Source organism: Copadichromis virginalis, linkage group LG18 (genome assembly GCF_057382275.1).
Source record: "Copadichromis virginalis isolate Kocher_CV1m ecotype Utaka linkage group LG18, C_Virginalis_male_GT1.1, whole genome shotgun sequence".
NCBI classification, from domain to species: Eukaryota; Metazoa; Chordata; class Actinopteri; order Cichliformes; family Cichlidae; genus Copadichromis; species Copadichromis virginalis.
Window position 1 is genome coordinate 15822089 of NC_140635.1, and position 22049 is coordinate 15844137.

Consider the following 22049-nt stretch of genomic DNA (forward strand, 5'->3'; position numbering starts at 1 on the left):
CCCTGAACAGGGTCCAGTAACCATCACAGTGGCAGATATCCAAGAAAGGGTCTCCAGTATGAAGAGTTGGACAGCACCAGGGCCCGACATGGTTCACGCCTACTGGCTGAAGAAGCTGACTGCACTCCACGAGCGTCTGGCAGCACAAATGAACCAGCTGCTAGTTAACGAGAGACACCCGGAATGGCTAACTGAAGGCCGGACGGTCCTGATCCCCAAGGACCCCAAGAAGGGACCGGTCCCCTCCAACTACCGACCAATAACCTGCCTCAGTACTACATGGAAGCTCCTGTCAGGCATCATATCGGCTAAGATGAACAGGCACATGGGTCAATACATGAGCGGGACACAGAAAGGAATTGGCAAGAATACCAGAGGCGCAAAACACCAGCTACTGGTAGACAGAACAATCAGCCGAGACTGCAAGACCAGACTGACCAACCTGTGCACTGCCTGGATTGATTACAAGAAGGCCTATGACTCAATGCCCCACAGCTGGATACTGGAATGCCTAGAATTGTACAAGATCAATGGGACCCTAAGAGCCTTCATCAGGAACTCAATGGGGATGTGGCGTACAACACTAGAGGCCAACTCCAAGCCCATAGCACAAGTCACCATCAAGTGCGGGATCTACCAAGGAGATGCTCTGTCCCCACTGCTGTTCTGCATAGGCCTGAACCCCCTCAGTGAGATCATTAACAAGACTGGCTACGGATACCGACTACAGAACGGAGCAGTTGTCAGCCACCTCCTGTACATGGATGACATCAAGCTGTATGCCAAGAGTGAACGAGACATCGATTCACTGATCCACACTACCAGGCTATACAGCAATGACATTGGAATGTCGTTCGGACTGGAGAAGTGTAGTCAGATGGTAACAAAGAGAGGGAAGGTAGTCAGAACTGAGGGGATTGAACTACCAGAAGGCAACATTGCAGACATAGAGGACAGTTACAAGTACTTGGGGATCCCACAGGCGAATGGGAACCATGAAGAGGCCGCTAGAAAAGCTGCAACCACCAAGTACCTGCAGAGGGTCAGGCAAGTCCTGAGGAGTCAGCTGAATGGTAAGAACAAGATCCGGGCCATCAACACGTACGCCCTGCCCGTGATCAGGTACCCTGCTGGGGTAATAGGCTGGCCAAAGGAGGAGATAGAAGCCACTGACATAAAGACAAGAAAGCTCCTTACCATGCATGGAGGGTTTCACCCCAAATCCAGCACCCTGAGGCTGTACGCTAAGCGGAAGGAAGGGGGCCGGGGACTGGTGAGTGTCAGCACCACAGTCCAGGATGAGACAAGGAACATCCAAGAATACATTAGGAAGATGGCCCCAACTGACCGAGTGCTCAGTGAATACCTCAGGCAGCAGAAACCCAAGAAAGAGGAGGGAGACGAGGAACCATCATGGAAGGACAGGCCCCTGCACGGTATGTACCACCGGCAGATAGAGGAGGTGGCTGATATCCAGAAATCCTACCAGTGGCTGGACAAAGCTGGACTGAAAGACAGCACAGAGGCACTAATCATGGCAGCACAAGAACAAGCTCTGAGCACAAGATCCATAGAGGCTGGGGTCTATCACACCAGGCAAGACCCCAGGTGCAGGCTGTGTAAAGATGCCCCAGAGACAATCCAGCACATAACAGCAGGGTGCAAGATGCTAGCAGGCAAGGCATACATGGAACGCCATAACCAAGTGGCCGGCATAGTGTACAGGAACATCTGTGCCGAGTATAACCTGGAAGTCCCGAGGTCAAAATGGGAGATGCCCCCAAGGGTGGTGGAGAATGACCGAGCTAAGATCCTGTGGGACTTCCAGATACAGATGGACAAAATGGTGGTGGCTAACCAACTGGACATAGTGGTGGTAGACAAACAGAAGAAGATGGCCGTAGTGATCGATGTAGCGGTTCCGAATGACAGCAATATCAGGAAGAAGGAACACGAGAAGCTGGAGAAATACCAAGGGCTCAGAGAAGAGCTCGAGAGGATGTGGAGGGTGAAGGTAACGGTGGTCCCCGTGGTAATCGGAGCACTAGGTGCGGTGACTCCCAAGCTAGGCGAGTGGCTCCAGCAGATCCCGGGAACAACATCGGAGATCTCTGTCCAGAAGAGCGCAGTCCTGGGAACAGCTAAGATACTGCGCAGGACCCTCAAGCTCCCAGGCCTCTGGTAGAGGACCCGAGCTTGAAGGATAAACCGCCCGCAGGGGCGTGCTGGGTGTTTATATAATTGTTGAATGTGTCATTGTGTTTCTTAAATTTGTAAACTCTGATCAATCTATAGGATCAAGACATTCCTTTGTCTCTGACCACCTCTCCAGCCACTCTGTGCTGGGGGAGGTTTTATTGCAGATACATCCTATCTGGAAGGCATGTTTTTTGTGTTGTAAGCTTCCTGCTTTTATGACCCTTTTGGTCAGCAGGAGGTCACACAAACGCACCCCCATGACACACACACATTCTCACATGCATACACATACACACACACACGTTCCTGCTCATGCATACAGGTGCTTACACATACACACACATAGTGTAACTAAGGGGGGTTTTACGGAGGGAGGTGCTTGTGCTGTGATGTGTATTGTAACAGTTTGTCAATATATAGCTGTGAGGAAAGCTGCTCTTTTAAGGATTTGGGGCTGGAGTCAGGTGAGGAGCGTGAGCTCCAAGAGCTGGTTCTGACCCAAAACTTCCCTCGTTAGCGAGTGACAAGCCGGTTGAAGATGTTCTGTCTTGTTTTCCGCTCTTCATGAGGAATAAGTCTCTAAACTAGCGGGGCTTGTGGCAACACAGACCCAACAGGAGCCAAGCAGGGTTTTATTTTTCCTCAAAAGACATGAGAACAGTCCAACGGACATTGGTTGGAAATGTCATGACAGGAGCCTGGAGTCTAACCAAAGGGCAGTGTGTGTGTGTGTGTGTGTGTGTGTGTGTGTGTGTGTGTGTGTGTGTGTATTCTACAGTGTTGTACAATTTTTGACAGCTCCCTGTTGAAAGATGACAAGTGAAAACTAATGAGACCGTATGTTTCAACACAAGCTGTCCCAGCAACAATATGGTCAGGTGTGTGTGTGCTTAAAAAGGACACATGCTGAGGGAAAAGAAAAAGAAAAGCAAAAAATTCAGAGTGAGCGAGAGCCGAACTGCATGTTTTGTTTGGGGGAGTGAAGTTTTTATTAAATCTTCCTACAAAGACAACAAAACTCTGGGGACAGTTCTGCCAATTCTTTTTTAAATTACACTGAACCGACAACTTCACACGATACCATCAGCAGACTCCAGTCGGTATGGCTTCCCTACTTCCATCATAATCACTCATCTTATTTCCAGTCCATACGCTCCCCTTCCTCTTCCATACCTCACCCTGTAGTGGCTCTCATCACTTCTGCTTTGGAATCTCCTACTTTGATCTTTACACATAATCGCTTGTTGCCAACACAGCATTTTCTGTTCAGCTCCTCACTGACCGTGGCGACAAAGGTACGACTTTGGCGTATGCTGACACCCATAAACGGTAGCAGCTGTCACCCCAGAAGAAAAACACCAGCTGATCGTGTCGGGCCCGGTCGGTCGCACAGTGCTGCTGGTTGTGTTAGCATTAGCAAGCCTAATGAGTGCCGACGGGAAAATGACATTGTAAATGAACGAGATTAATTCCTCTTCAGTGGCAGTAAACACAACATGTCTGCGTACCAATGACTCTGGGACTGTGACATGAAAACATGCAGAAACACACATCAGTAATCAGAGCTCAGTCAAGGCGATTCTCTCAAAAGGCCATAAATGTTTTTCTAATTACTTCAAAAACTCCCGACTCCTTTCCTGACCTGAGCTTCTTCTGGCCAACAAAGACCCCACAGGCAAGGTGTATAATAATAATCTGCAATGTCACTAAGGAACCCAGGGTAATTTCTAAGTAATTAAAGGGCTGTCTTACAATTCATGAGTCCACCAGCTTTAAAAATGAAGAGCTAAACGAGAAAGCCACTGCTCATCAAAGGGAAATTAATTAGAAATTAATTTGGAATTATAACAGCAGTTAATTTCAAGAGATAGTGAAGTGACATCCCACACTTCATGTGATGAAACGGCACCTGTGTCACGGTCCAGGGTTTTTGGAGTTTTTATTAAATATATTCTGTTTGATTCCTTGTAAGCTTATTTCTTATAATGTATCTCGTTGTTTTCCTTAGCATTTACCTCTAGTGCTTAGCTGCCCTTGCTATTTGTAGTTGAGTTTAGCCGTTCCTCAGGTTTTTATTTTCTTTTATTCACTAGCATTTACGGTTTCTTATTTCTAGGTATTGATTGTTCCAGTATTTCCCTGTATCGTGTGCGACCAGTTCCCATTAGGCTTTGAGTCTTGGTTACAGTCTGTCTTTTATGAACTCTTGTTCCCTGTCTTGTGTCAAGTTTTCTATATTCTGTGTTTTCAGTTATTCCCTTTCTGTAAGTTATTTCTCTCTTATATTTAGTTTTACTTCTTTGTCTTGTTTAGAGACAAGAAAGTTTCAGCTGTGTCTCATCATCACTGCCTGTGTCCCCTGATTACCTCATGTCTGTATTTCAGGCCTCAGTTCATGGTTGTGTTATACTGTGTATTTGTTTTTGTAGTCTGTTCCTGTCTGGCAACCTTAGTTATTCCTTGAATACCTTGTGTTCTGTATTTCTTTTGGACTTTGTTTGCGTCTGTTTCTGAATTTACTGTTTTGCATTTAATCAACCTTAATAAAGGCTTGCAGTTTTGATCCGATATAAAAAGCACAGGGTCACATAAAAGTGTTATACATACTTTTAAATTTGTTAAATCAGGTTCTCTTTTTCTACCTAAAGAATTTAGTGAAACTCTGATATGTCAGGTCATGTTATGTAGAAATATGAAAAAGCTTAAAGAACCTCTGAACCTTTTTCTTGAAGCTCTAGCACATAATTTGTGCAATACTTTTGAAAAAGTCAGAGTTATGAAATGGACTTCAAGGTGACACACTCTGCTCAGAGAGCTGTTTGGTGTTTTGAGGTGCTAAGGTAATGGAGTAGCACTTAATGTGACCTGACTTTCACTGTTAGTGTTTTTACCATTTCCACCATTTATCAGAAACGTCTGCTCCTTTTACATTTTGAAATGACTGAAGTTGCCTTCATAAAACGACAGGGCCAAAATACTGAAAGGTACTCACTTTAAAAATGTGCTCAAAAGTCACTGGAGTCTGCTGCATTTTTTTCTTGCACAGCTTAGAAGTTTATGAACTTTTTACATGCTTAAATTTGAAGTACTGAACAAATGAGTTGATAGGCTGATTCAGACCACGCTGACCTTGGAATCAGTTTTCTTCAACAATCTCATTTTAACATAAGTAATTAACCACAATCAATTCTCTGACCTTCCAGTCACTCTCACCTCCAGGCTGTCCTTTCACTGTATGCCCTTTTCTTTATTTCAGAGGAGCCAAAAAAACCTGATGAAACCATTTTAAGTCTTTACTGATTAATTGCTATTAAGAAATGTAAGCTTCAGCCCTTCTTACCACCTGCATTGTATTTGTTGCCAGATAGCATTAGCTTATTGAGCACTATATCAGGGACCTGCAGGAGCCCCTGAGGGTTTTCAGTAGGATAACTCTTGTGGACTGACAGCTTTTGGATGGCCAGGTCACATCACTGGCCATATTTAGAGTATTCATCAATACTTCCAGTGCTTTTAGATAATTGAGGGTAGGTGTGGTGTCATTATGCAAAAAGATGCTTAGACAGGACCCAGCCATTCAGGGCTCTGGACCTCTTTGGGTTATCCTGCATTAGAAATTAGAGACGTAGAGCCCAATGAAACACATCGGTTGGATTATTCAGTAATTCTAACTGAGCAAGTGACCTGTCCTAGGTTTACCTGCGTTCTGCCTTATGACAGCTGACTCCAGTCCCCCCAAAACACAAAGGCCCTAGTCACACAGGCCTACAGACTTGTTTGCACCCCTGTTAACCTTTGATAACTATGGTAAATGTATGTTCTCCAACTGGTTAGCAAGTAGTTGCTACAGATTGCTGGCAGTTTTTGGGAGCTGATTGCATTGGTTGCAAGCAGCCTACAATAGTTTCCAGGAGTTTGCACACTATTTTTAAGTGCCCTTTCTCACTGTCCCTCTTCCTCTTTGTTTTTCTTTTCCTTCATATTTCTTTCTCCCTTTCCTATCCCCCAGCCATGTAGGAAGGAGTTTGCATGGAAGACACCAACTTATCTGCAAACACTTGTCAACTATTCTACATATGATAGTGAAACTTGTGCAATGCACTTTTTCAGAGTATTTGCCTTCAAAGTAAAACTTACATATTCTGAAATGTGTTAGTTTGAAGGTGAACTCTTTCTTTTTCTCCTTTGTGTCTCACAGGTTGTCTACCGCTTGGCAAGCAGTGGGATAATGATTGCAAAGTACACAGGGTAGGTGACCACAACAATCTGTTAGTGAGCAAAGCAATCGCAAGAAGTTTTCAGCACAACACTTTAAACCTTGAGCAATGAATTTCACCTACATGTAGGTAGTGCCAACAACCTTCAGCAGCCACTCACCAGCCAGTCATGAAATACACCTTTTTGTCTAGTGACCTGTGGTTGTCTATGGTTTCAGACCAGACCAGTTAAAGACCTGCGTAACTGGAGCTGAAGTTGAATAAACTGCTAAGGAAATACATGAACCTTTTTAGAGTATAAACCTTTACTTAAACATACACCTTTAAATATTACCTTTTTTATCTGAAAGGTTTTTTTGTTGGTTTCAATGCGAGTCTGTTGTGTCTCCATTTCCCTGAAAACCTTATGTGCATAAATAGCCATGTCTTTCCTCCAAGTCTTTGCCACAGAGTCTGTTAAACTTCCCATGTGTCCTCACTCTTTGACTTCCTGGGCTTATTTGAGTTAGCTGAGTTTTTTTTGTTGGGACTATGTTGTTGTCTTGGAGTCTGCATTTGGGTCCTCATCCTACAATACCTGATGATTGTTTTATCTCTGCATTATCATAAAGTTCTATAAGATACCGATTAGATTTTATACACTGAATGATAATCATTGATAATTTCCTTATTTTATGTAACAGAAACACCAAAAACCAAAAATATTAATTGTGTGATTAGACAAGACCAGTCTAAGCAAAAAATCTATACCCCAATAAGTTTGGAATTGAGACTAAATTATTAATTTATCACGAGGAAAATATTTTTCTAAAATCTAACAATTGTTTAGCACATATATTTTGTTTATTATGACTCAATTAAAAGTAACGATGGCAAATAAGACAGCAGCAATGAAACAGTAATAACATTTGATAATAGGCTCATCCAGCTAATTCAGTTTGCACAAAGGCTTCACAGTTACCAAAGGTCTCTTCACTTGCTGTAGTCCAAACTCGTTAGTTACACTCTGAAACATGTGCTCTTGTTAGTACGAACTGATTAAACTTGGCAGCAGTGAACTGTGGTGAGTTTTCATACTAATTAAGGCTGCAGACAAGGGATTCAAAGTATAATGAGATTTACTCAAATTAAAGACTGTTCTTTCACGATTGTCTGTCAGAACAAAGGCTGTAGGGGAAATTCAGTTAGGCAGGAACTAGCAGATTTAAATTCAATGTATTTACAGCATTGTCAAGTGTTCCTCTGACTGTGAGGTGTCCACACTTGAAAAAGACCAGACTTTGAATTTCACTCAACTTTATTTAGACCAACTAGTTTGATAGCTGGTAGGTAGCAGCAGGTAAAAAAACCTTTCAACACAAAAATAAAGAACATTTCATTAACCATTCAGATAAATTACACAGAAGACAGATGAAATAACAAAATACACTTCAGTAAAGCCATTTACCATGTGGTTAACTGTGTTAATTTAACTGTGGTTCTTAAATAAATATACACAATGTGCCTTCTTTGCATTTAACACTTCTTTATAAACAATTGTATTTTAAAGTATACATTTTAGCGTTCACAAACATTTTAATAGACTTTAACTAAGGATTTTCTTTACAAAGAATTATTTTCTTTAAATCAAAACCAAACATTTATTCACTAGTTTTACGATCCACCCAAGGATTTGGGGTAACTATTTTTAATATTAATTAACATAAATATGTGGGAACACTAACTGCACAAACAATTTATTCAAACTTAAACATTCATTTTTGTCAATATAATTAAACTTAAATGCAGCAACTATTTCCCTAAGCGTAAAACATTTGCACAACTGAGCTTCCATAGTCCCAGATACATCTGCAAAAGCAAAATGTGAACTTAAGAGCTTACCGATAGCCTGTCTTGTTCAAAGTCTTCCTCACAGTGGAAAAGTGCTTTGTTTGCCGTCCTCTCAGTATGTTGCACCCGGGTCAAATGACTGCTGCATGCATTTAAAGGTTTACTCGGCACGCCCACCCTTGATTGCTCTAATGTGGCTCACCTGGCAGGGCGGCGCACACCAGGCCGTGCTTAGTTGTTGATTGCACCCAAGGTCTAATCAGCGGCCATGGGTAAGCAGCAGCACCGAACAGGTAGAGGGCAGGAGGAGGAAAAGAGGAATAACAGCCACACCTACTAGGTCAGCGCGACACCTCCCACTCGATCTTTGCTCAGCACTGTCTGGAAAGATCGCACTCAGGTGGGCTGGTCCCTCGCTTGATCTTCCACCGGTAAAAGGACCACAAGACGCTGGATGTCCCGATGTAAGGTGGTGCCCAGCTCAGGACTTGTGGTAGCAGGTTTTGGACTCTTGATCGCAATGCTGGAACTTGGAGTGACCCTCACATGCACATCTCGAACGATCCCTTTAGAATCAGGATTCACGCTGATGACTTTTGCGAGTCTGAACTGCCCTCTAAGGGCATTTTGGTCGCAGAGCCAAACTATGTCTCCAACAGCAATGTTTCTCTCTGCAGTATGCCATTTACTGCGGATGAACAGGTTTGGTCCAGCGAGTTGGCTCCAGGACCTCCAGAAGTTGTTGACTATGGTTTGTATTTCCTTCAGCCTTTTGAAAGGATAATTTGTGAAGTCAACAGTTTTGAAGTCCCCACTTTGTGTGGCTCGACCAAGCAACAGATTATTCGGCGTGATGTAGTCAATGCGATCTTCTCGGCTCTGAAATCTGGCATCAATGGGTCTCTCATTTGCAAGGCTGGCGGCTAGCTGGAGTGCTGTCAGAAACTCACTAAAGGTAAGAGCCTCTGTATTGCCGAGAGTATGGAGGGCTCTCTTGGTAACTCTGACAGCAGCTTCGGCGGCCCCATTTCGGTGAGGTGAGTCAGCGGGAAGAATCTTCCATGCCCAGATGGTCTCATTTTTGGCAGAGTATTCTTCAAGCGACTCCTTGTTTTGTCGTCTCAGGTAAGCATACATTTCTTCCAAGACAGGTTTGGCGCCGACAAAGTTTGTGCCAGGATCTGACCAGATTTTCCGGGGATGGCCTCGGACAGAAGTGAACCTCTGGTAGGCAAGCAGGAAGCTCTCTGTTGATAGTGTGCTCGCTAGTTCGACATGAATGGCTCGGCTTGCCATACAGCAAAACACAACTCCCCAAACTTTCATGGTCACTCTTCTCTTGACATCATCCCTCACATGATAGGGTCCAAACAGGTCAACAGATGTAAATTCGAATGGTGCAGCAGGATTTGACCTCTCTTCAGGTAAGTCCCCCATTACTTGCTTGCAGGTTCTTGCCTTTGCCTTCTTGCAGATGATGCACTGGTCAACGACTTTTTGGGCAATAATTCTTCCTCTGACAACCCAAGCCTTCATTCTCATCCGCAGTAAGGTTTCTGCCACTCCGCCATGTCCCTCGCTGTGTGCTTCTCTGGCAAGGAGGGTGGATAGCCAGGCTTGGAATGGTAGAAGGGGAACGGCTCTGCGGTCCTTTTTGAAGGTTTGGATTCTGCCCCCACAAACTAGAAGTCCACTTGTTTGGTCTTTGTAAACGACTAGTCTGTCTGTTGTGGTGCTTGGGAAGGTGACGCCCTCTTGTGCTGCTAGGCAAAGGTCTCGAAAAGCATCTCGTCTTTCGCTGACTGTGAGGACACCCGAAGATGGTACTACCTCCCACTTTTCTTGGTCTCTGGTCTTTGATCTCATGAACTTTTTGGCAACCCTCCAGACCCACGCCACGGTCCCAATCAGCCTTCTCAGGTTGCTGAATCGCCTTTCGTCGATTAGCTGTTGGGTTGCTACTCCTCGTGGTCTTCTCGACTCTACGTGTGCTGAGTCCTGAGCTGCCTTGATGTGGACTCCGGTAAGGACCGCAACAAAAAGTCTTTTTCTGTAGCTTTGTGACCTTTTCTTGAGCTTGGGCAGCGACTTCTCCGGCGGATTTCTTCAGCCACTCATCTTCAGGAAGTTGGAGAAACTTTGGACCCGACTGCCACTCGGAGTCCTCGGTTAGGGCATCTGGACTGGCCCCTCTGGTGAGAATGTCTGCAATGTTTGCTGACCCAGGAATCCACCACCAATCCTGGACATCAGTGCTACTCTGGATTTCACCAACGCGGTTTGCGAAGAAGGTCTGGAAACCGTAGCTCTCACGCTGGATTGCACCGGAGACTTGGCTTAGCAGTTCTCGCCTGGTGAGTGGATCAGGTGTTTGCGCTCTGACTTCTTCTCTGAGCAGGTCTTGACCAAGGCGCATTTTCCTCCTTTTCTTTGAGAAGTTCAATGCGACCATGACATGAAGCTTGTCATCATTGATGGTGTAGCCAAGGCCAAGGGCTTTGTTGTCATCTTCCGTCAGCTGGTTTGGCAGGATCATAGTCTTTGGCTCTGATCGAGGCAACTCTTTCTTTGACTCCTCCCTCCCACTTTGACTGGAGTAGACCCAAGGCTTCATGTAGAATCCTCCAGCTCTCAGGATGTGCTCGATGTTGGCTGTTAGGCGTCTCAAATGGTCGAGGTCATTGTGTGATGTCAGGATGTCATCGACATAAGCATCTTCTTCCAGCACACGTTTCTCCTCTGTGAAGTGACTGAATGAAGGTAGGTTTGCAGTTTCTCTCATGGCGACTTGGGCTATGCAACCAGCAGGTTTGTCTCCAATGTTGACTCTTGTTATGGCATAGTCTTCTATGTCTGCATCTTCTGTGTCACGCCACAAGAATCTGTGCAAGTGGACTTCTCGATCTTCCAGCCAGACAGAGTTGTACATCTTGCGGACGTCACCAAGGGCGGCGTAGACACCAGCTCGGAACCTCAGCAGGACAGCTCTTATCGGGTTCAGGACATCAGGACCTTTGATGAGGATGTCATTCAGGCTGAGGCCTCTGTACTTCTGGCTGCTGTTCCACACCAACCTCACTGGGGTAGAGACAGAGTGTGGATTTGGCGCGATGAGGTGGCTTATATACCATACTGGCCCAGTCCAACTCTGCAGGACTTCTTTGGACAGCTTCACTGCAGCTCTGCGGTTTACCATCTCATGAACTTGTGCAGCATAGGCCTTCTTCCATTCAGGTTCTTTAGATAGCTTCATCTCGGTTCTGATGAATGTTGCTTCTACTGCTTTCCTGTTATTTGGCAAGGTTGCTGGATCTTCTACCCATGGGTATTTAGCATGCCAATGCGGTTCACTGTTGTGGGCATCTCCAGTTGAGTAAGTCAGGCCATTTCTCACGATCTCCATCTCCCTCTCTTCTGCAAGCGTCATTTCTTTACCCCCTGGCTGGCAGCTCCCACAACGACACCCTCCACATCTCGGCTGGCAAGCGGCTCCGATGCTTTCCCACCTCCACCACTTCAGAAAGTCTCTGCTGCTGGTAGCTGTGGTGGATAGAGTCTCAGGGTGATCAGGGTGCTGACAGGAAGCTAGGTCTTTAGTGAACTCTTGGTACTTGAATGCAGCAGCTCTCATTGATCTTGCGAAGTGAGTTTTGGAGGTGTGGGCCATCAAAGTGACTTCCTCAAAGAGGTCTGGATGCGTGCCCCCGATTGTTTTGCCAAGTGGACCGTCCCAGAGAACCAGGTCACCGATGGAACGGATCTTTTGGGGCACCAGCTGGCCTTCTTTATGGCTGATTAGAAGCTGGATCTCTCTGGGTCTGATGAGGTCTTGGAGAGGGATGTCAGGGAAGATCTTTTGTAGCTTCTGAGGTGGAACATGTCTTTCCACTTCAGCAATCTTGTCAAGACCATAGCAGACTAACTGGTGAGGCTTTAAAGTTCCTTTTGAGGTGTTGACACGGATCTTGAGAAGGTAGCGCTTGGTTGCCACAGACACCTTCATACCTCCGATACCCTGGATGACGAGCATGACGTCTTCACTGCGAAGGTTGAGCTTACTTGCAGCTTTATGGGTTATGTAGTTTGTGTCAGATGCTAGATCAATTAATGTCCCAATTCTCTGCCCATCATTGGCGATGACGTCAAGGAGCATCAGGATCACAGGGTACTCTTTTAGACCAGTCTCCTCCAGTAGACCTCTCTCTGCTGCCATGGAGTTGAAGGCTCGTGATGAGACGTTGCAGAAAGCTTTCCGACACTCCTGCGCTAGCTCTGGCGATAGTTTAGAGATGAACTCTTCTTGAACCTCTGTATACCTCCTCCCCTCAGCTCTCGCCGGACCAGACTTGGGCCTTTGTGATAAGGGTCGTGGCAAGGGACAAAGAAGGTAATGATGCTGGTCTTTGCACTCTGGTTTTCCACACAGGTAAGTAGTCTTTCTGCAGGGTTCATCGTGGATCTCGAGGCATCTCTTGCAGGCTCCAAGTTGCTGCACTGCATCCTCTTTCTCCTGTAACTTTGTGTTGGTTCGAAACCGTCTGCAGATGTAGAGCTTTCTCTTGTGCTTTGGGTCCCCACAGATGATGCAGCCTGCTGGATCAGTACTGGATTTAACTGACTTGGTACGGGCGTACTTTACTGGGAACTTTATTCTCTCCTTGGCAGGGTCGATGTCTCTCAGCTGGTCTAACTGCTCGTAGATGGACTCTTGAGATTGGAGGTATGCGAGCAGCTTGTCAAACCGGTTCTGATGAGTCACAGCGTTCTTTGGATCAGCAGCGTGGGTGAGCCAGTCTTTCTTTAGGGACTCAGGCAGCTTGCTTTCGATAGACTTTATTACCAAGAGGTTCTTTATGGCATTTGCTTCATCCAGCTCACTCAAATCATAGAGGGCCTTTTCAACTGCGTGGATAAGCTCTATAATTCTTCTAGGCTGGTTGCTACGAACAGGAGGGATAGCTTGAAGCTCCTCAATGATTTCAATGGCGATGGTGGCTTGGTTTCCATAGCGGTTCTCGAGGACTCTGAAGATCTCATCGGCTGAGGTGTATGTGGACAGGCGCAGATCTTTGGCCACTTTATCATCGAGGCTATCGAGAAGTTGGAATTTCTTTACTTCCACGGACCCGGTTGGTTCACCTTGCTTTTGCAGAGCCTCCCATTCCTTCCGCCATCTGTAGAACTCACGCTGGCTGCCGGTGAACTTTGGTAAAGCTGTGGCTTTCAGTTTTATGGCTGCGACCGAGGCTGCGTTGCGGACTGTGACAACTGCTTGGTCGGCATCTCTTTTAATCCTCTCTGCTTTGATCAGGACTGCCTTCCCTGACACCAGCTTTGGAAGGCAGGTTTGGAGCTCCATCAGTCGACGATCACAATCTCGCCTCTCAGCAGGTGGAGCCCAGCGGTTCCATGTCTGGTGTGCCTGCTTAGCTTTCTTCACCAGTTCTTCTAGATGGTGGAGCATAAAATCATATGCCTCCAGCGGTGTATCAGGCTGAGTGGATGTGACGTTCTCACACGCCATTTCTGCTGATTTTAGAGCAAGGGTCAGTTCTTTTTCACCATATGATGTCCACAGTGTCTCTCTGATCAGGTGCTTCACCTCCTTCAACTTCTGCTCACATTCTTTCTCCGTTTTTTCGACGTCTGCTCTCTGTTGGCCCATCAGCTCCGGTGTGCCCTCTGCTTCACACTGCGTGATGTAGGCGGCTTCAAGCTCCTCGTTCACGTCAATCACTTTGGAGCCCTCTGCTGTGAGTCTCTTGAAGGAATCCTGCAGCTCCTCTACAGACATATCCATGTGGGTCCTTATTATATGGTTGGTGAGTCTGGAAAACAGTCTCTTTGCAGTGGTTCGCTCCATTTTCAGCTCTTCGAGTGACTTGGACTCAGCCATTCTGTTTTCTCGGTTGTTGATTGGACAGGCAAACGGTGTGCAATTTCCTCCAGGCCCCCAGGTGGAGTCTTCTCCGTCTTTGTGGTGAGCTTTTGTGGAGTCTTCACTGGTCAAGGCCGGTTTCTCTACTGGCCAGGCCGGTTTTTTACTGTCAAGTGTTCCTCTGACTGTGAGGTGTCCACACTTGAAAAAGACCAGACTTTGAATTTCACTCAACTTTATTTAGACCAACTAGTTTGATAGCTGGTAGGTAGCAGCAGGTAAAAAAACCTTTCAACACAAAAATAAAGAACATTTCATTAACCATTCAGATAAATTACACAGAAGACAGATGAAATAACAAAATACACTTCAGTAAAGCCATTTACCATGTGGTTAACTGTGTTAATTTAACTGTGGTTCTTAAATAAATATACACAATGTGCCTTCTTTGCATTTAACACTTCTTTATAAACAATTGTATTTTAAAGTATACATTTTAGCGTTCACAAACATTTTAATAGACTTTAACTAAGGATTTTCTTTACAAAGAATTATTTTCTTTAAATCAAAACCAAACATTTATTCACTAGTTTTACGATCCACCCAAGGATTTGGGGTAACTATTTTTAATATTAATTAACATAAATATGTGGGAACACTAACTGCACAAACAATTTATTCAAACTTAAACATTCATTTTTGTCAATATAATTAAACTTAAATGCAGCAACTATTTCCCTAAGCGTAAAACATTTGCACAACTGAGCTTCCATAGTCCCAGATACATCTGCAAAAGCAAAATGTGAACTTAAGAGCTTACCGATAGCCTGTCTTGTTCAAAGTCTTCCTCACAGTGGAAAAGTGCTTTGTTTGCCGTCCTCTCAGTATGTTGCACCCGGGTCAAATGACTGCTGCATGCATTTAAAGGTTTACTCGGCACGCCCACCCTTGATTGCTCTAATGTGGCTCACCTGGCAGGGCGGCGCACACCAGGCCGTGCTTAGTTGTTGATTGCACCCAAGGTCTAATCAGCGGCCATGGGTAAGCAGCAGCACCGAACAGGTAGAGGGCAGGAGGAGGAAAAGAGGAATAACAGCCACACCTACTAGGTCAGCGCGACAAGCATAGAAGAATGATGTACAACAATAATTGGAGTTGGCAAGACATGTATAGAGTCCACCAGACAAATAAAACCATGTGTGGGCTGTCAGTGTTTCAGACAAACGAGTGGGGAAACTGGATCTCATTCCATCACCTGAAGCCAAACTTGTCCATGGCGATGGCAAAATGTCTCGGCTGGTCGTAGCAGTGGTAGAGGTTGCGGTCGTCCATCGGGATCAGGTCAACGTCACTGAAGATGAAGCAGTCATATTCTGCATCCTTCAAAGCCTCCGTATAACCAACGTTCAACAACTTAGCGCGGTTGAAAGTGTCCTCGCCCAACTGCAAGACACACAAAGGAGAATTTGACATCAAGACACAAATCTAAAAACTTTGAGCACGTAAGAATACAAAGATATGCGATGTCAGGAAAACAGGCAGTGAATTTCTGATCAAATGTACATTATTAAAATGCCCGTGTCATAGAAATGAGAAACAAAAAGAAGACCGTATATAAAATAAGACATTTTCATTTTTCTTCAGTATTATAAAACAATATTAAAGTGGGAGTAGAGTAGAGCCCCTGAAGTTATAAATCTGGTCTTTCACATGTTATACGAATGAAAACAACATCTGAATGTACAACTGCTACAGGCACTTTTATCATAAACAAAGAGAGAATGAGTCAGGCTGTAGCAAATGAGGTCAGGCTCAAATCAAAGGTGTTTTTCTTCTATTAATCCACTATGACCTGATGTGTTTATTGACCCCAAGGAAAGATAATTTGCCTGAACCAGCGAAACGCATCTGTGATAAAAGATAAACTCCATTTATTTATATATATATATATATATCTCGATAGATAGATATATCTCGATCGATAGAGAGATAGATAGCTAGATAGATATATTTTTGTAATGTCTGCTGCACTTGGGTGAAATTGATTCAAGCTATGTGTGAATGTGTATATGAAGTAATAATGTTTTTACTGTTGATAAATCCAACAGTAAAAAAGTGTAGAAAGTGGAAGACATAGTTCACGACAAAAAGCGAGCTTTAATAACTGATCTCCAAAAACAAAGCCCAAAGATGTAAGGAGCAGAAGTAACCCAAAAGTCTGGGACAAAAGGGACTTTACAGAAAAGAATATAAACTGGAACAAGACAGGAAGTAACATTGCCACAAACCAGGGCTTTTTATAGTCAAGTGATGACCGGGGAAGACAATGAGACGGGGGAGGAAGTGAAGCTCAAAACAACACACAAGAGAAAACTGGCAACATATGTATCAAAATGCAGTACTGTGCAAAAGTCCCGAGTCATTCCATTCTTTATATTTTGCTTCCAAGGAGCCATATATGTTGTTTTAAACTGGTCTTGTGCAACAGTTTTCCAGGTTTTCTGAGGCACTTTTAAAGTTATTTTTAACATTTTTCCTTAGACATCGGTTGCTTTTTCACTCTCATGCATATTTGTTCACATTTCTTTAGCTGGATTTATGAAAAAATGCCAAATACAATGGTTTGACAAACATGAAATAATATTTTTGTACCAGAAAGTTTATTTTTAACTATTAGCCAAAAACCTGGAATATCTCTACATGGTGTTCAGTGTGTCCTTCAAACAGTTTGAGGACACTGGAAAAGGGGAGGACAAAGGACAAAGTGACAGCCCAAAAAGCTATTTGCAGGAAACTAATTATCTGAAAGTCATGTCTTTAGGAAAAAGGAAAAATCTAGCAAAAACCTGACACAATACTTCAGAGATAAATCTGACCATTCAGTTGATCAATCAACTACTTTTTTTGTGCAACTTTTCCTGATTTCTTAACACTTTCTGAAATTTTCTTTTCCTTTCATCAAAACATGTAACGCTGAGAGCATCACTAAACATCAATATTTAGTGTCTGCAGTGTTAGTCTGAATTTAATGCTACAAACAGAATGAAGTGATGTGTTCGCTGACCTTAAGAGACCCTGCTGCTGCAGTGAAGTGCATTTATTTTTCAGACATCCATGGCCCAGGTTCTACACTTTGGCTAAGATAAATTCTTACCCAGCAGCATGCTGGCGTGAGTTAGTTGAGGTTAATATATATGACAGTTCAATAGTGTAGAGGGTACTGTATATCTCTCTCAGCAGAACCCTTCTGCAACAGCTTGGTAAAGTCCAAGCCCTTGTCTAGCAGCAGGGAGGTCAGCAAGCAAGAAGAGAAGTTACTGCAACCTGAGACTGTTTGACACTTTGGCAGTCCATCAACCTCGAGAATGCTTTGAATTTATTTATTTATTTTCTTTTGCAGCTTTCATGAGAACTACAGTGAAGAAGAAGAGTCAAGGAGTGGAGACAGAAATGTGCCATCAAAAAGGGGAAATATAAATCCAAACCATTTGTTTTGTCAGTAACTGGTGCACGAGACCGAGTCATAAAGATGGTTCCCCCTCGGGAAACCTTTACCTTACACTCTGTTTACAACTAGTACATATATTTTAGAGCAAATTGCCTCGAGCCCTTTTTTTCTTAAGAGGAGCAAGTACAGCCTTTACTGCAACAATTACATCTCTAGTTGGGTCAGCAACTTCATCTGCCATAAGTGCAAAAACCTGATACGGGCAGGAAGCAAAAGATCCAATATAATTTCTGAGAGAGACAGAGGGATGAGATAAAATTAACCTTATGCCCTAGAAATTACAACCATATATCAAAAAACTGTTTCCTAATTATGGCTTAGTGACAAATATCACTGCCTGAATTTTGTGGCTCTAAACTGGAGGATTTTCTCTCCTAAGGCTGGTGTCTATTATCTGGGCCAACAGATAAGCAATTTGAAGATGCTAAAGAGATGGGCTATGCCTGTAATAGCAATTTTGGCATTAACTAGAAAAAGCAATGACTGTAACAGACACACCTATAAAATAAGTAATTCGCTTTAGCTAAACACATTATAGCAACAAGTTGACAAAAATAAGAAAATTCTATTTTTAAATTAAAATGTGAGACTTTTAAAGAAGCCTTATGCAAAGTCTCCAAGATGTGACAAGAATATCAATTTATATTAATGAGACTCCACATTCATGTCATAAAAAGGCCTTCCAATTTTGGATTAATGCCCAAGTGTACACAAAGTAGCAGAAAAATAAAAAAGTGTTACAAATCTGCTGGAGTCACGCAATACTTGGTCAAAAGAGAAAACCACCCACTTTTGACAGCAAGGTGAATCTTTGAGATGATTAATGTATCTGCTGTCTGTCCAAACTTCTGATCAGTTTTCAATTTTTTTGTCGTTCTTGTCTCTATGCCGGTGCATTATCTGTTCGAACCGAACGTGAATCAAGTACAAAGCGTAATCCCCGTGGTAAGCCCACTAATACCTGAGATTTGAAAGCATAATCCGTCTGTGCAGGTAACACACAAAAAAAATCTATTGTCACAAATCCACCGGGGCTCCAAGTATCAGCTAAATTGGGCTTCTGCCTGTTTTTGAACAACAGTGGGTTTATTAGGTCGGAACCATATCGTATGAGGTCAGAAGAGCAAAATACAACCCAGGACCAAACAGCAGACAGATCAGAGGCTGGTGATGAAGGGGGAAAGAGTGGAAACAAGAATACAGATGATAATACAACAGTTTGTGTGCTCTGTGTAACTGTTGTGCATTTTTTCCAAGTACTGATTTCACTAATAGTATGAGAGCTAGCTGAAAAATTACAACCAACCACACCCTGTATAGAAAATAATATTAGGCCACACTAATCCCACTACCACAGGTGTATAAAATGAAGCACCTGGCCACATGGTCTGCCTTAACAAACATTAGTGAAAGAGCGGGTCAATCTAAAGAGCTCACTGAGTCCCACCATTGTGACAAGTTAGTTTGTGAAATTTCTTCCCACTTGGATTTCTAAGTGGAATTATTACAAAGCGGAAGCATTTAAGAACCACAGCAACTCAACTATGAAGCAGCAGACTGTGTGAAGTTACAGAGCCTCGTTGAGTTCCAAACCTCCTCTGAAAAAAGCAATTTCTCCCCATAGACCAACACTGGCAGAAGACATCTGCAACTCCAAACGATATAATAAAAGTGTGACTCTTTTGTTCATTAATTTTAAAATCACAAGTGTCTGCAAATATCTCTCAGAGCTATGTAAGAAAAATGCAGTTCTGCATAAAAACAGGGCGCTATTTTGTCCCAATTCCTTGTCTTGGCTTTGAGGGGAAAAACTTCACTTAGTGCAGTCGCACATGCCTCGAGCCTTTATACTTGGTTGCTGACACATACACAGACAGCTGGAGACCTGATGGCCGAGTAGTCATTCCTGTCATACTTGAAATCGCCTTGATGTCAGCTGCCTGGGCGCATGCATAGCTGGTGCATTGCAATGTAAATTTCCCACTGAGAAGGCACGCACAGAGTCCACGCTGACTGTCTAAGGGGGCAAAAATTTTCCCCTTTAATGATGCTGGTAACTTTTCCGTCTGTAGCCCATGGCAGTAACGCTGTATGGATTTTGATTGATTAATAGTTTCTCATAAACCTTGTGGAGTTTTATCAGAAGTTTACATTTTAAATTTATTTCTCAATTTGTAACCACAGTCGACACAATTTGACATCCTTAAGTTAAAGCATAGAAAACCATAGACAAGATAGATAAATCAAAACAGTTTTTTCATGTTAATGCAGAAGTTTCAAAATGTTCTTTTCTTCTTTGGGTCCTAGCTGGCAGCTGGTCCAGGTGGTCGACTGTGGTGTACTGTAGGTCCGCAGGATGTCAAGCTCTCTAAGTGACATTCTTCAAAGACTTTCGATCAGTGGCATTGGTTGTAGCTTGCTCGAGATCAAATTGTTGGCCCTTTAAGTTGTCCCCAGTCTGTTTGGTCCATGTTTTCTTTGGCATTTTTGTTTGACGTGCCAATGAGCACGCTGTAATTAGTGTGGTAGTTGACCTGGTGCACAAACCATTGAAGTTGACGTTGATGTATTTGGTCACTGCCAGTTGGTTGCTGCTGGCAACAGTCTCCAGTGATTTTGTTTCCCATGTGATCACTTATAGAAACTCCAAGGACTTGTCGTAGACAATGCATTTAGAACACCTCAAACTTGTCAATGTCTTGGTTTCAGAGCCGTAGGGGAAGATGGGCAGGATCAGTGTTTGGAAGAGATGAAAGTAGGTGTTAGAAAGATGCTGCAGATTCTCCTTCTGCTCCATTTTTGGGCTTTTATTGTTTCTTGTTTTTGTTTTGTTTTTTTGTCTTGATGCTGTATTTTCCTCTACTGCTGGCCTTATTTTCATGTTTTCTCTTCAGGCTATTGTTTTCTGACCAAAACCTGTCTTTTTTTCTAACGCAGAATGCACTGGAAAGGACTGTTCAGCCACAATTTGCCTACAGTGGCCCACAGGGGACAGCGAAACCATTCATGTGTGAATATTTGACAAATCAACAAATTACAGGGTGAAATGCAGAAAGGGTACTCCAATTTAGCGGAGAGCAATTTTTGGCTTCTCATTTGCAAATTCATAGGCATCTTTTAACTTTCAAGGACATTTCTGCTCCATTAATTTTTGATCAGGCTCTACATAATACAGTGTGCATATGCATGCGGGCATGCAGCCTCAGCCTTGTGTAAATGAGTTTACTGACAAGTGTGACAAGTATGTGTGCCACAAAAATAGTTTTCTTCAGTTTGCTGAGTCCTCTTCAGCTCACGCTTGGAGGGAATATTGAAAGAAAAAAAAAAAAAAAGTAAACAAGAAGTTCCCAAGATAGAATTTCATCTGTCTGGATGCTTGAAAACATCTACTAACCCTGACTGAAGTTTGTGTTTTGCATGTGTGCTTATTTCTGACACTTGCGTCCGGATTTTAAAAAATAAACTTAAAAACAAAGCAGGTAGCGGTCACTGTGACAGATTTTGTTTTGCAGGGAAGCTTTTCACCGTTTAGTAAACTGTGTACATACAAAAGGCTTTTTAATTCGCTGTTTGGTAATTGTGGAGTAATTGCCAAAAGAGTGCTGTGTGCTGACATTTGTGTATTATTACAGTAATCTGGCAGATCAATGGTGATGTGCAATAAGTGCACTCAAGGAGAAGCTATCGCTATAAAATCAAAACTTTTATATGCTCTCTTCACTTACAAATAACTAGAAGCATCATTTGCGAGCCAGTGTTTACTCATTACTTATTTAAATGTGTAAATGTAACTAATGAACTGAATCAGTCAAACGTGGAGTGGAAATGTAAATATGGAAAACTGCATTCTGAAAATGTTGCTCGAGATTTATTTGGATTAATTTCCTTTTATATCCTGTCATATTTGGATTTCTGCATATCTTACCAAAAGTGGATACTTTTGGTAACTTTAATTGTAACAACATCTTAACTTTTCTTTTCTTTCTCGTCAATCAAGATTTGTGTTGACTACATTTCTTACTCGATGATGATGTTGGTGGCTCACCACTATCCATTAATAATGCGTTGGACAGTTCTTAAACCAATTTTAGTACCTTCAGCAATCTCCTTAGTGGTTTTAGTTACTTGATGATAATACTATAAAATAGAGCATCTTTACAGATGTAGGCCACAAGAAGGTGAAAATAAACCAAAAGAAAGTAAAGTTTCAAACTGTAAACTGGACACAGGATGTTCACATATACTAGATTATAGGCGAGCTAGCTTCTGCAGAGATGACTGCTACTTATTGTACGGTGTGTGATTGGTAACTGTGATGAAGTCAAAGGAGCAGCTGGGAAAGTGAACCGCTGGGGTAAATCACTGGCTGCCTCCGGAAAAAAATGGGTGGGGTAATTGAAAGGAAAACACTCATCAT

At 43.2% G+C, this 22049-nt stretch overlaps 1 protein-coding gene across 1 annotated transcript in view; it reads right to left on the bottom strand.

Moving 5' to 3' along the window:
• b4galt2 (UDP-Gal:betaGlcNAc beta 1,4- galactosyltransferase, polypeptide 2) overlaps positions 1–22049 on the bottom strand; it is a 258806-nt gene that overhangs the window by 53542 nt on the left and 183215 nt on the right. The window contains exon 5 of the mRNA XM_085439913.1: positions 15380–15567. Coding sequence (XP_085296039.1) covers positions 15380–15567 — 188 coding nt within the window. The remainder of the gene's footprint in view (positions 1–15379; positions 15568–22049) is intronic.